The sequence below is a fragment of the Artibeus jamaicensis genome, unplaced genomic scaffold (genome assembly GCF_021234435.1).
Source record: "Artibeus jamaicensis isolate MK-2021 breed Jamaican fruit bat unplaced genomic scaffold, CSHL_Jam_final contig_497, whole genome shotgun sequence".
Lineage (NCBI taxonomy): Eukaryota > Metazoa > Chordata > Mammalia > Chiroptera > Phyllostomidae > Artibeus > Artibeus jamaicensis.
The window spans coordinates 8,999,059-9,014,412 of record NW_026521863.1 but is presented as its reverse complement, the minus strand read 5'-3'; the positions used below and the strand labels follow the sequence as shown (position 1 = coordinate 9,014,412).

The window sequence follows — 15,354 nt, the reverse complement described above, 5'->3', positions numbered from 1 at the left end:
GGGATTAAGCTTGACTCAAAGTTTCTAAGTTCATCCATGGGCCTCAGTTCCCGTCACTTAAATTTCAGCAAGTTAATCTCATCAGGAGTCTGAGTGCTCATCTAGGTAATGAGGAACTACCCTGTATATATTCTCAGGGCCTGTTATTACGGAGCTTCAGGACATTACCGATGAAACATTTCTGAATGGTTTTCTAAGAATCCTTCTTTCCAAGCAGCTTCCTCTCGCACCCACCCTGAGTGCTAGCAGAGACTTTCGGAGCATATGTTGTTTTGTACCCAAAGACCGTCTTTCCTCTCAGTAAATGTTTTCTACTTCCCTGCACTGCTAACTCCTAAAAATAGAACTGTCAAGACAATTCCTGCAAGATATGAGTGACAAGTTTTAAAAGTGTATTTATTTTTACACTTTGAAGACATAAAACCTATCAACAGTTCAAGCCCTGACTGGCGTGGCTCAGTGGGTTGGGTGTCATCCCGCAAAGCGAAAGGTCGCTGGTCAATTCCCGTGCCTGGGTTGCGGGCCAGGTCCCCAGGTGGGGGTGTGAGAGAGGCAACCACACACTGATATTTCTGTCCCTGTCTTTCTCCCTCCTTTCCCATAAACAAACAACAAACAAAATATTAGGAAAAAACATATCAACAGTTCAAGATGGCAAGTTCCTAACTACATGATGGAGGACAGTCTAATTCCATTGGGAATTATAGTGATAGCAATATGGAATTGTGGGGAAAAGTTAATAAATGACAGTGTGTTATTACTAGAAAATAAAATGAGTGTTGCTGGAATTCTCACCAGGCCTTCCCCAGGCTTCACGTTCGGCAGGTGCACTTCCTCCAGGCATGCGCACTGGCTCATGATGGGGTCCGCGGTGGACCGGATCGTTCTGTCACAGATGCCATTTAGAACCTTGACCTAGAGTTGGACAGGCAGAAAGTTGGGAGAGGCTCAACCATCACCCAAGTTTATCTCAAGCTGGATTTTATTTTATTTTTTAAAAACTTTAATTGTATTTTTCCATTACCATTTATCCCCCTTATCCCACCTGGCCTCCATAATCACCAACATGTTGTCCATGTCCACGAGTCCTTTTTCTTTTTAGCTCCGTCCCTCCCCACCTCCCCTCCCTCCCCCTCCCCATAGCTGTCAGCCTGCTCTCTGGCTGGGAGTCTGTCTCTATTTTGCTTGTAAGTTCAGTTCAGGTTGTTTATTAGAAAGAAATGCACTTTGCCTATAATCTTTAGCTAGGGTCAGCAATCATTTTGATAATACTGCTCAGTGAAATTGGACTCCGTATTTGCTATCTGCAGGAATGATGCCACTCTTTCAGCTTTGTCTAAAAAGTACAGCTTTTATATCATCTCATATACAACCACTGACGGACACAGGCAGGGCAGGAGCCCCCTTTTGGCAGCCCAGGAGAACCAATTCCCAACCATCTGTATTTTTTCAGTGATCATTCATACTCTCTGCACACCAAATATTGACAAAATTATTGACAGGTTAAAAAATAGAACTGAAAGGGCAGAGTTCCTACATACTTCCTTTCCCACCCAGCTTCCAATAGTTATACAGTAACACAGTTAATAATAACAAAACATTATTAATATCTTGCATTAGCACATTACATTTGTTACAGGTGATTAACCAGTATTGGGAGATTATTACTAACTAAAGCCCACAGTTGACATCAGGGTTCTCTTTTGCACAGGTCTGTGGGTTTTGACAAATGCATAATGTCACGTATCCACTGTTACAGTATCACACATAATAGTATCACTGCCCCAGAAATCGCCTGTGCTCCACTTTGTCATCTCTCTCCCTTCCTCCACCATGAATCCCTGGCAATCGTTGACTGTTTAGCCTCTATGATTTTTGCCATTTCCAGAAGGTCAAATAGTTATTGTTACACCATATGTAGCCTTCTCAGATTTGCTTCTTTCACTTACTAATATGCACTTAAGGCTTCTCCAGTCTTTTCATGGCTGGGGAACGTATTTCTTTTTATTGATGAATCATATTCAGCTGTAAAATGTCTGGATGGACCACAGTTTGTTTATCCATTCACCTCCTGAAGGACATCTTGGTTGCTTCCAAATTGGGGTAATCATGAATAAAGCTGCTGTTAACAGTCTATGCAAGTTTTTGTAGCTGTAGATTTTTCATTCATTTGGGTAAACGCCTAAGACTGCAACTGCTACACCACAGGGTAAGAGCATGTTCAGGTTTGTAAGAAACCACCGCACTGCCTTTCACAGGGGCTGCACCACTTTGCATCCCCCAGTGAGGAGTGAGAGCTCCCACTGCTCCACTTTTGGGCCAGCATTTGGTGGTGTCGTGTTTTGTACTTTGGTTATTCTACTAAGAATACAGAGGCATCTTCTCATTTCAACTTACAACTCCCTAATGAAACATGATGTATATTTTTTCAAATGCTTAATTGCCAGCTGTGTATCGTTTTTGGTAAGATGTCCTTTCATTCAGATCTTTCACACACTTTTTAATTGCATTGTTTGTTTTCTTATTATTGCATTTCAATGGTTCCTTGTGTATTTTGGATACAAGTCCTTTATCTGATATGTGGGGTTTTCTTAAATATTTTTTCCTAGTTTGGGACTTATATTTTTCTTCTCTTAACATTGCATTTTGTAGAGCAGGGTTTTACATTTTAATAAAATCTCATTAGCAATTTTTCCTTGATGGTTCATGCTTTTGGTATTGTATCTAAAAACTCATCACCAAACCTAAGGTCACCTAGAACATCTCCTGGTTTTTTTTTCTAGGATTTTTATAGTTTTATGTTTTGAATTCAGGTCCACAATCTTTTTTATGATGATGATGCTCACATTCTTTGAATGCCAACCCCTGACCACGTAAAATGTTAAAGACAAGGTGAGGGTCCCTACGAAATGGTCTCCACGTAGAAATCACAGTAGTTATATGTGGTTACTTCCCGCAATCAGATCCATCCAAAGTTTCAAAATTAAACAACAACAAAAAAAAAAAATCAGGAAATTCCAAAGAGTAAAATTTTTTCCAAGGGGGAGAATCCAACAAGTGACACATTTTAAACTCCTCCAATTGGTTTAGCCTCCCTATTTATGGAAAATATATTTATAGTGGTTTCATTGCTAAATTCCTCAACATCAGTAGGAGGAAGGCCTTATCAAAAGAGCACAGGCTGGCTTGTGTCAAAAGGAGGAAATGATGATGAATAGTTACAAAATGCTGTTCAACAAGCACAGTATATCCCCCTCCATCACAAAGTGTTTGCCAAGGATTTGTTTTAATCGAAATGGTCTTAAGGCAAAATCTGCAGATCAGCAGGACCCCAATTAACAGGCTAGCTATCAATTTAAGTCTAACTGCACACTGATGAAATGTTCATGGGGAAAAAAAGAAAACAAAGCAAAAGAGAGACCTCAGTACATCCAAGTTCAGCACAGAAATTTTCACAGTAGTTGGTCTTGGTGTTCAATAACTTTTATTCTTTCTTTCCCATCTAAATTAATAGACCCATATCCCAAAGGCAATAATCCAAAGTATATCCTGAATTAACTGACCACAGTGCATTTACTTTAATTAAAATACTTCTCCCTGTTTTGGTAAAAGGAATTTTATAATAACTTTGAGAACATATACTTACTATGGTTAGAACTTTATCCTCCATTTCTGCTACTAGACAATCCTAAAGAAGGGAAAAAGAAAAATAAAAAGTAAATATGAAAACTAAAAACTTTCAAAAACTGTTGGTTTAAGCATTCTAGATATTTCCTAGAGCCAGCGGTCCCTGATATGCCCCCCGCCCTGCAGCCTGAGCCATCCTGGACAGACAGACAGAGGAGAGACCTGGACGGAGATAAGGGCCTGAGGGGGATGGAATGGCCATTTGACTCCTCCTAAGGTTCTGCTCTATCCTAACCCAAGGGGCTTACCACCCAGAAACCCATCTGACTGATTATTAACCTGAAAACCTACAACAGTCATTGAGCTGAAGTCCACCTACTCTCCGGACTGTGTGGAGAGCAGGAAGCCGTAAGTCATAGTCCCCAAACCTGACGATGGCTCCCAAATGTAACCTTGGGTGGGCACTGGGGCCAACCAACCAGGCATCTTTAGCCCTGGGCCTGCCTATAAGAATAGCTTTCAAATAGGGCTCAGCCACAAAAGTTTATTTTAAGCACCACTGAGATTAAATCAGATATTTGTGTCCTTAAAAGATGAAAAAGGTTCAACAAAACATTCATTTAACCCAGTGCCAAAAAAGCGATCTTGAGGTATGCTATTAATGACCTTAAATAAAGGGCTGGAATGCAAAGCATTATTTACTCAGCTTAAGAACAAAGGGCTTGAAACTGTATGAACCCAGTGAGCTGATTATAGGAATCACCATTGTCCTATCCAGAAGCAGCCAAAGTGTAACAGCCAGGGTGTGACTCAGTTTCTAGAACTTGTCTGCAGCACAGGATTCTAATCAAGGAGGCAGAGAACATGCAGAAGAGGGAGACCAGCTACATTCTTCAGAGTTTATTTAGCACCATTAAGTATAATCCCAAACTGGGACGTGCTATGGAAGTGGTCATTATTTTATGTACATGAAGGTTATTAATCAAGTCTGCTGGAATTGTCCATTTCCCTTCCATCAAAAAGTCATTTCAGGTCATGCGGGAGTGGGGATAGAAAGAGCTACCAGTTTCTACCCTAAGTGATTTTATAATCAGGTTTTCCGTGTCTGCCTAAAGTTTTTAAAAATTTTCTCTACTCAGCAAAAATGTGCGAAACAGTGATAGTTTCTCACCGTTCCCCAAATTTATACCAGTTCTCAGGAAAGGAGCAGCCGGGTAAGAACAGGCTCAGAAAAAGAAATTTAGAAATGTATTTTTACATGCCTGAATCTGATATAAATTCAAATTATGGGAAAAACACAAGTAATTAGAGTTCAAAACTGTGCTTTTCCACCTCCAATTTGTGCAGGGTGAGTGACTAGCAACTCCTGTGATGGCTCCATCCCCCGTTAGCACTGCCTGAGGGACAGAATTATTAAATAAATGTCAACCTCAGGAAAAGAGAGTACTCACGTGGTCTTATGCTAGAAATGGAACCAATAATTTGCATTTGTGGTTTTTCCCTACGAACCCCAAAGTGACGTGAGCACTGACAGCATCCTGGCCTAACTGCCTGCAGGCAGAGGGCTGCCCTCCCCACACCAGGGCCCGAGGTGCCACCTCACGGCTCCTGATCCTCGATTCTTTGATGGATCCAAGAAGCTTTCCCTCTGTAATGAGAGGGTCACTGGGGAACAGAAACTCTTCTGCCTCCCTGAATGGCTCGAGTTGGCACGTGAAAGAGCTCACTTTTTAACTTCCACCATCATGCATGCGTGGGGTTCCCACACTCATTCCTACTGGGAGAAAGCAGCTGCAGGCGTGACTTCATGTTGTTCGGCGTGAAGGCCACGGAATGGAAAACAGGAGCATTGGAACCAAGTCACGTCCTCACGAGCCAGACAAGCAGGCTAAACTTTGTCACATTCGTGGTCACTTGGATCTTCAGACTCAGGGAAACCTCCTTGGCAGAGACCCAGCCTGGGCAACCAATAGGTGCCCCTTCCCTCCATGCTCTTCCCTATTCTGCCCACCTGAGGAGTGTCTGGCAGCCTGCTCAACCTCTCCATGCCTGTTCCCCTCTCTGTAGATCAGGGATGACAGGACCTACCTCGGAGAACTCATGTCACCGCTCGAGCACACGGTACATGACTGATTCACAACCGGCTCTCAGGAAAGGGCCTCCTGCCTTTTCCCCGCCTGCTTTCATGGCTACCTTTGTCTCCACTCTGTTTTCTTGGGCTTTACATTTCTCATTTCTTTCTACGCCGGAAGTCAGCACCCACCACTGTCATTTCACCTCCCACCATTGTGATTCCATAGTTCATGTCACTGCAATTTTGGGAGGATGGATTGACAGTATCGATTGCAATCCCCTCCCACCTCAGCTTCCTTCACCTGAAATCACAGCCTGAAAACTGGACAGATCTGTCTGGACGACTGGATGCGGGACTGGAGCTGATGCACACCTGGAAGAAGTGTGCAGTTTCCTTACAAATGTACAGTCACAGAATCTTAGAACCTTCCTTCAAATCGGAAGACTGACTTACACATTATCATGATGGGAAGGGGCAAGAAAGAAGCAGGGGAAAGAGCCACATGGGGAAGAGAGAAAGGACAAAGGGACAAGCAAATGCCTGTCTTCACAGACAGGGATACAAAGAACAAAGACTCCAGGAGAACAAGTTCCTTGTCATTGGAAATAAAGATGCAACTTTTCTTGCTTCAAGTCCCCAGGTAAAAGGAATGAATGGAAAAAGGGAGTTTCTTCCTAAAAGTCAACAGACCTTCTGCCAAGATGTTCAAAGAAAAATGGTGCCTCGCCCAGTTGTAAGAAAGGGTGGGATCAATTCAGTCTTGCCCCTGCCATTCCCCAGACACTGAAACAGACATTCAACTGATCATTTAATACAAATGGGCATTTCTAACGGAAGTGTACGTGAACAAATAACGCCGCTTGCCAAAGCTCCTGGGTCCTCCAACTACTACAGAAAATGCAGGGTCATCAACAGTCAACAATGGTTTTTCAATCTAAGTTTATCAAATAATATTCCTACATATATTTATATAGGGTCTGGCAGAAGTAGCACCTGCTTGAGTGTGGTTGGTAGGATAATAATATGGATGTAATAATTTATAGTTTTATACCTTTAATTTAAACATGTCACCTAAAATGTCATATGGTGTGTTTGAGTATGCTTGTTATGTTACAGAATGACATGCTTATGATTTTGTAATAAGAGATTTTGTAATAAAAAAGGGGCATTATTTGTACTGGATCCCTACATATTGCCAGGCTTAATCCTGAAAAATTGTTAAAATTTAAATAAACCAAAAAATACCAGAATATAATAGAAACATAGTTGTTAACTTCCTCTCCTTAAAACATCAAATTTGGTTCCAGAAACTTAGTACAAGGCAAGATTTTTATAATTCCTATGGATAGGCTATTTCTTAAGTGGGCATGGTGCTTTGCACATGTTATATATCATTTAATTTTCCTCAAGATCTTTAGGTATCATTTTTGACAGTTTATATATTATTTCTCTAATTTTAATTTTACATGAATATATAAGTGTGATAAATATGCTTTTTGTAAAAAAATATTTTTTCTTTTTTTTTGGCCTGGTTCCTATGTTCCCTCTTCAATTCTTTCCCAACTAAGATAAACTCAATTTTTCTTCCAAACTGCCTACTATGCTAATATATTCCATTGTATATAGTGTTTTGGATGTATGTAAATATTCCATATACATACATATATACACTAAAAAAACTTTTTTGGTCCCCATTTGTCCTCTTATTATACTTTTCCCCTTTTCTCTTTCTTGACAATACCTTGTAGAAATTCTACTCGATCATCTGGTGAGATAAATATTGGCATTTTCATTTTACAGATGAAAAATTGAGGCTCATACATTTTCAGGGCTTTATCCAAGGTCCCAGGGGTAATTAAGGTAGAGACAGGATTTGAAACTATCCGTCCTTAAAGTATATGCTCAGTGAACACCAACGGGAAACAAAATGAAAAAATAAACCACAAACAAACAAAAACGATACCTCTTATATTCCTTAAATTTGGGTTAAAGTTCCTCTAAGAGACAAATTCTCATCAGCTTATTGGCCAAAAGTGTTCTCTCATTCATTTAAATGTACATTTAAAAATCACCACTAATCCCATGCTAGGCCTGGTGAGGCCCCAGTGAGCAGGGGCAAGTGTGAGGAGGAGACTCATGGGTGCCCTTCTCCCGACCTGAGCAGGTCCAGACCCCAGCATCCAGGGGGGAGTCTTTCTTTCACCATCCACAGTAATCCGCTCTATGGCTACAAGGAAAACACCACCTGAGACCACGCAGTAAGTCCATTCCGTCCAGACAAGCACAATCAGTCACTCTGGTTGGATTACCCATGTGTCACCTTGGCAGAAAGGGTTCCTCTGGCCACATACCTCAAACTGGATTCCACTCCCAATACTTCCTGTACCTCTCCCCCGTAGAACTTCTCCAATTTCGCCTAACTCGACATGTACTTTGCTTACTTATCTTTTCCTTTTCTCTTTTCCCCAGAGACTGTAAGTTCCATGAGGTCAAGGACTTTTTTATCTGTTTATTCACTGATATCCCCACTGCCTGGAAGGGTAGTAGACACGCAGAAAGTGTTGAATAAATATTTATGGAAGGATTAGTCCAAATATCTACACAAAGCCAATATCAACCTGATAAGGCAAAGCAGATTCATCTTCTGAAAACAAACACCACCTCAGCCTTGGGCTTCAGCACTTTCTCCTCTCCCTACACTACAGCAAGGGCAGCCTGAATCAGTCATATGGTCTAGGGCCCTTTAAATAAAACACAGAGGCACCTGTGAACCCTGAGAAAGAAGATACCTGCTAAAAAGGGCTCCGGTGGCTAATTGGGCTGAAATTTTAAAAGATCAAAGCCTAGCAGCCATTTCTACACAGGGTCTCTCACACTGGACTACATGCCTCTGCACTCAGCTGCCTGCCTGCACTGTGTTTCTGCCATTGAGCCAGCCCTTTAAACGAGTTCCTGGAATCCTCTTTCCACCAATAGGACAAAGGCTTCCTAAAGGCTTCCTCTATCCAACTGGAGCTGTGAGGTCCCGACCTACCAGAGTGGCACTATTCTGTTCGTGCCTTTTGAACCAATCAAATTGCAATGATTTGTAGTCCTCATTTGCCTGAGGACAGACCCACCGGGGCTCAGGGGCAGGAACTTATGTCTATACAAACCAGCTCCCCTTTGGCTCAGGAGAGTGTACTTGCTCTTTCCACCTATCCCTGAAGACTGCCTTTCCCTGGCTGAACTGGAACACCAAAAGATGTTTCCGGAGCAGAGTGGAGCAGACCTACAAGGGGAGGAGCAGGGCCGTCTCGCCAGAGAGCGCCCTGGCCCTAGAGCTGCCTGACAGCCCTGCGGTATCACAACCCAGCTGTTCTGCCCTGAATAAAGTTTCCTTCCTCCCTGTACCCCAAACTGGGGATTCTTGTTGACAGTGAATTGTGTCAACAACCATCAGTTGATATGTCCATGAGCAAAACTTTCCCATTTGCTAATTACAAGGTTTAACTCTCAACTCTTACACTGTCATTTTACTTGATCACCAGAACATTCTATAAAACATCAAAACAGGAGACAAAATATAGAGGAAAACAGAAGAAATAGAAAGCTTAGGGTGTCAGAGAAATGTCTTCCACCACAAATGCCAGGACTTGGAGGCTCTGTGATTAATTTATCACAAGTGGTATCAGGCTGTTTTTGTCAGAGTTACTTTCCACATTATAAAAAAGAGCAGAAACTCAGAGCCACTTTAGTTGTTCCAAGATCCTTTCTAAGAACATGGCCTCGAAAGCATGTGATAAAGTCGCATGTGCCTGCAGGTCAATGGCCTATGAAGACCGAACCTCAGACAGCTGCCCCGAACAAAGCCAAACTTCTCTCCTCACATTCTAGGAACAAACAGAAAGCACGGGCTTTTCAGAACTGCATCTGTTGTACGGCACGGGCAGGGTTGAGGGAAGCACGTTCTTTACATTTTGCCAAATCAGCAGTGGGAACAAATGTGGAAGCAGAATTTTAGAAATGAGTGGAAGCTGGAAAGAGAACAACCTCTTCCTTACGTTTTATAGCCTCAACTCAATACAAAAATAGTTTACAGTGTCTGCTAGGTGCCAGGGAAATGATAAGAAGTGACCCTAAGAGCTGATGGTCTAATAATAATTTTTTTTTTTAAAGTTCAGGCCACAAAAACTAGTCAGTTACTAATTGACTGAAATAAATCTGCCTGGTCCTAGGTCTGGCCATGGAGCTGTAAGGGAAACTGACACATGTCATTTCCAAACCAGAACATTTGTCGGTAGGAAATCCTCCACGGTTCCCCGTCCCTCTGCCAGGGGATGAGGAACAGGAGATACCGGGTGTTCTGCCAGCCTACGCTGGGAAGCGAGGAGAACTGGAGCAGATTCCCCAAGCTGACCCATTTGGACGTAGATAATCAAGAAATAAACTGCTCAGGTTGGAGGTTATTTGTTACTGCATCACAACCTAGCTCATCCTGACTGGTATGCCCAACCACAAGAGGTCAAAATGAAAAAAAAACTAAAAACAAAGATTATAGTAAAAATTAGTTACTCCAGAATTTCTATTTTAAAAAATTAAGTTCTCTTACATTTCAGAGAAAGTAAAGGACAATTAGCCCAACTATTTTAAGGTAAGAGAAGGTAGTCTTTGAGGTAAAGGCCACTGGTTATTTTTTCGGAACCCATCTATACAGTGTCTCTAAAGTCTTTCATCCCTCCCCAGGTCTAATGGAGGAAAAGGCGAAGAGAGAGAAAGAACAGTACTTCATACCTGCAAGTAATCACTTTGAAGACGAAAGAAAAGGAAACAGGGAGAGAAAAAGGGTTACGAGGTGACAGCGACGTACTGACCTTCTGGACTGTAGTGGTCAGGTCCAAGCAAAGCTGAATGATTTTATTCTTCGTGACCGAGAAATCAGTGATCCCTGTTAATGGGGCCCTGGAAAACAACAAAAATCCTTTTGAAAAGTGTGGGAGTGTAGGAGGGGAACCCACTGGGACCCCACACTATGCCGAATATGCCGACGAGCTTGGATCTCAACGAGCTACCTTCAATTATTTGTTATGTAACCCTTTCCTCTCAAGTAACACACAAAACCAGAATCTGAATAGAAAATACAGAAGTGCTAGATTCAGAAAACATACACACACACATTAAAATGAGCCAAGAGAAATCCATTCAGAAGTCAACTAACAGCCTTCATACAAGCAAATAATCACTCATGTTTAACCTCGGCAAAACACAACTCGAGCACAGTTTCACTCTTCTCTAAGCTGAGGTTAATTTGTTCCTGCTAGTCACTTTCTAGGAATTTCCAAAGGGGACCTGAAAAACTACCACTGATCCAGAACCGAGCTCCTGTGGAAGGGACAAGAAAGGGACAATGGTTCATTTTCCTAAGACGGAGTACAGGCCCCTGTGCATCTCGGGCCTCCTTTCACAGGACAGTAAAGCACACCCGTAACTCACCGGTCCAGCCATGACAGCAAGGCCTTGGCAGCGCCTATGAGCTCCACCACGGAAGTCAAGAACTCATTGGGGGGCTTGTGGGAAGTGTTCCCGTCATAACTGGGACTTTTCCTCCGGCTACTTATGTAATTCTGTAAGTTGTGGGAAGACGCTCGCAATTTCAGAACCAAGTTCTTCATATTGTCGGTTTCAAGGCCATAATTCTAAAGAAAATAAAATCAAGCAAGAAAAATTCAAAACAATTAACAAAGTCCAAACTCACATAGTAACTCAAAAGCCCATTGGGTAACTTGAATAACTCCTATGATGGCCACAAAACCCTCTGTTATTTACCCACAGTGCTGAATTCACCCACGAGGGTCCTCCCTCGGCCTACACTTGCCTCAGGGACGTTGGTCTTGCTCGTTCCTCTTTCCAAAATGCTCCTCTGTCAAATCCTGGCAGAAACAGCTCCTTATCACTTAAAATCCAAATTAGCCCAGATGCCCCCTTCCCTTCTTGGAAGCTTCCCAGACCATCAACAGCAGAGTTTGTCAACCTGGGCCCTCCCAACATGGCCAGTCCGATGGTTCTTTGTCTGGGTTGTAGGGGAGAGATTCCCATATACTGCACAATGCTGAGCTGGCCTGCAGTCACGAGATATCAGTAGCACCCCGTCCCCAGCTGTGACAACCTGGAAGGTCTCCAGACATTGCCAGATACCTCCTTGGGGTCCCTCTGCGGCACCTCACCTAATGTGTTATCTCTCTGGACCACCGTGTTTGCCGCTATCATCCTCCCTGGGACACAGGGTCTGTGACGGCGCTGTGTGCGCTGCTCCCTGCTATGTCTCCAGCCCAGCAGACAATGAAATGGTGACTGAGTCTATGAATTCCCATCGGATGAGACCCTCACGCTGACACAGAGCACTACTAACTAAACGTCAGTTTGCCTGAAATGTAACTTCCATCTCAGGAGCGTCTCACCCATGTTCCTTCTGGATGACGCCCAACTTCTTTGGGTGCTTTAAAAAAATCAATTTCATCTGGAAATGTTGACTAGACTCTTTCAGATAAAGAGCAAATCCCAGAAAACAACACATAAATCTGAGATGACTCTGGCAGCAAGTGAGAGATGAATTTCCGTATTATCGTCTGTTTAATCATTTTAACAAAAAGAGAAGATCTTTCTGGGGTATGTTAGATACTGGATCAGTAGGATCTCAAGGCAAGCATGTGGCACCATTTAAAAACTGTGAATAAAAATTGGAACTAACACCATGGCCAACGCGTCTGAGCACTGCCTGTGCACCTGGAGCCGGACTGCGTGCGGGACAAGAACTCTCTCAGGCAAACAGCCTGTGCAGGTGGAAATCGTATTATCTCATTTTCAGGTGAAAAAACTGAGGGACAGAGACATTAGGTAAATTCCGGTTACACAGCTCATGGGAGGTACGATGGGATTCTAATTCAGCAGTCTGCATGGAAAGCACGAGCTCTGGATCGCCATACTGAGTGCACCGCCCCCTTCCACACTCTCTACCCGAGAAGAGCCATCCACACCTCCCTCTTCTCAGAGGCCAGCAAGCCCTCTTTCGATCTGAGCAAAGCTTTTGTCCCCTGTACCTAAATGGTCCCTTACCCCTCCTCTCTGGTAGCCCAATCTCTAATGCCCCAGGGAGAGAGAGTCATATCTCAAAATTGAGATACACAAAGCAGAGACATATTGGGGAGCTCTTTTTTTTTTTTTGGCAAGAAGTGTGGTAATAACAACAAGACTTTACCTTAGTGAAAACTTTCACTAGATTTTATTGGATGTTTAAATTTATGTTAAATTGAGATAGAAAATTTTTAAAGGGTTAAGTACAAATATACACATAAAAAAAAACACTTCCAGATCCATTAACTGAAAACTCTTTTTGCAAACCTTGAAAATAAACTGTAAAGTTCATAATAAAAATGAGTGCTCTGTATTAACGGAAGTGTTCTACCTAAACTTTACATTCATTCTTTTTTTCTCACTGTCCTTTTCTAGCGACTAAGATATAATAGTGTCCTTCAATAGAGAAGACAAAAATAAAAGGGTGGATTCTCATCGTGGCTTCTTCAACTCAGAGAACCAGACTCACAAGTGAATGGATAAAGAGCCACGTGATACCACAGCTTGTCCTAAAGGACTGGTGACTATGATCGAAGGGAACTGTCCCCTCATTCAGTCCATTACTCAGCCTGTCAACTTATATCAAGAGTTCTAACTAAAAGCAGAGAAGTGGGTTTTCTATATCACAACATCACCATAAATTACTTGGAACTTTCATTACCACACACAACATTTACTTCCTAAACTCGAAGGGGATTAAATGCATGTTAGTGTGGCAGGAAGCTTTAAACCTCAAACTCCTACAACCCTACCACCTTGGATCTTAAAATAAAGGGGAAGCATAGCTTTGTATTAACTGGTTCTTTTCATTTTGACTCCACTTGCTCTGATTCTTTTTATTTCACGGGACTAGAGGGATGGCTAGAGATAGCTATACTAAAAAAAAAAAAAATTTTAAGAAAGGAGAAACGAGCAAAGTAAAGAAGGGAGATTCCTTCTCCTACCACCCCCTTCCATGAATCCAAGAGAACAAGAAACTGATTATATTAGCTCAAAAGAACCTGTACTGTAGAAACATAATCAGGAAAGGGCTCTATTGACTTAAGTGCCCCATGGCAAAGACAGAAAATAAATAATTTCTCAGACCAAATTCAATTACTTTCAGTATCTTTTTCCCTTAAAAGGGAAATTGCTTAGAGATAAAGTATCAACAAAATAGAAACTAGGTAAGAAATGAAATAAGCCTCCAAAAATCTACATACATACTAAAAACTTTCCACAGAGATGTCACTTCATTAGAAGTCGGCCATCCAAGGTCATTTCCTGGTCCAGCAGAGAAATGACACCAGAGACAGGAGAAAAGAAAACAGGAAGATTCTCACTTTCCTGGGACCTTAAATTATCAACGTATTAGCGAAGGGAAATCTCAGGCAACTTCTTTCTTACCTTCCTTTCTCGTTTCTGCTGGCTCTACTCAGGATCTAACATTCATGATAAGGGAGCGTCAGAGACGAGCAATCAAACATCTCTCTGAACTGGGCCAATTAAGTTACAACCTAGGAAATACACTTCACGGTTTTCCTAAAGGCACTTAATAAGCTCACAAACAAGATCAAGTTAAATACCAACTGCCAGCAAGGATTACTCCACCTGCATGATTTCTCCCCATAAAAAAGGCAACATTTTTAATGATTTGCCCTGTGGGTGTAAATGATGAGCAACGAGTGAAGTTAGGGGCACAGAGTGTGCAGCAGCACCCTGGGCAGGTAGATCCATTACAGGTATTGCATTCAATCCCACACACGTGGCATCACTTAGCACGTGTACTAATTCCAACCTCGTTCACTTTCTCAGCCTGCAGCAACCTCGAAAAAAACGCGTCTGTCCCTGCCTTGGTCTTCAGGGAACAAGGGTCTGGTGGATTTGGCACAGACAATGGGTTACGATTACACATTATTACTTTCAAGCACACCCTTCTAGACCAGTGCCGCTCCACAGAACTCTCTGCAGTGATGGAAATGTTCTCATCTGCACTGACCCAACGTGGCAGCCAGTAACCACGGCTAGCTACTGAACACTTGAAATGTAGCTAGTACGACTGAGGAACTAGATTTTATTTCCTTTTAATTAATTTTAACTGAAGTAGTCACATGTGGCTAACAACTATCCTACTACAAAGAGCAGCCTGAGCCTGCTTCAGGGGTAGGGAGGGAAAAACCAGGCTCTCACTCCGAACTCAGTTCTGGGAAGTGGTCCTGATTCTGTGTCACAATCAATGACACTCTCCTAAACCACTCCAGCCAGTCAAGGTCAATGTTCACAAAAGGCGGTTTCTCTCCTTGCTTTCTCCCCAGGACTAAGCTATTTGTGGTCTGTCTCTACTTACTGGTTTTGGGATCTTGACCAGTAGCTATTTCCTATTTGAGGTTCCTACCCCTTCTACCTGCTCTTTTCTTTCCAAAACTTTCCAATGGTTTTATTTTTTCCTACCCGCTCCCCTTCCTTACTTCCAATTCTATTCATTTCCTGCCCATCATAACATCAACATCCGCTAAATTGTGTTTACACGAAAACCCCATTTATGGCACCACAGCCAACTACAA

The 15,354-nt window shown here is 42.4% G+C and overlaps 1 protein-coding gene across 2 annotated transcripts in view; it reads right to left on the bottom strand.

Annotated features, from left to right (window-relative positions):
• The window catches only part of CNKSR3 (CNKSR family member 3), a 77,044-nt gene that overhangs the window by 17,189 nt on the left and 44,501 nt on the right, over window positions 1-15,354 (bottom strand). For both annotated transcript variants that reach the window (XM_037157618.2, XM_053668681.1), the window contains 4 exons: window positions 11,174-11,376; window positions 10,555-10,642; window positions 3,647-3,688; window positions 796-915 (listed from right to left, as the gene is read on the bottom strand). In XM_037157618.2, coding sequence (XP_037013513.2) covers window positions 796-915; window positions 3,647-3,688; window positions 10,555-10,642; window positions 11,174-11,376 — 453 coding nt within the window. The remainder of the gene's footprint in view (window positions 1-795; window positions 916-3,646; window positions 3,689-10,554; window positions 10,643-11,173; window positions 11,377-15,354) is intronic.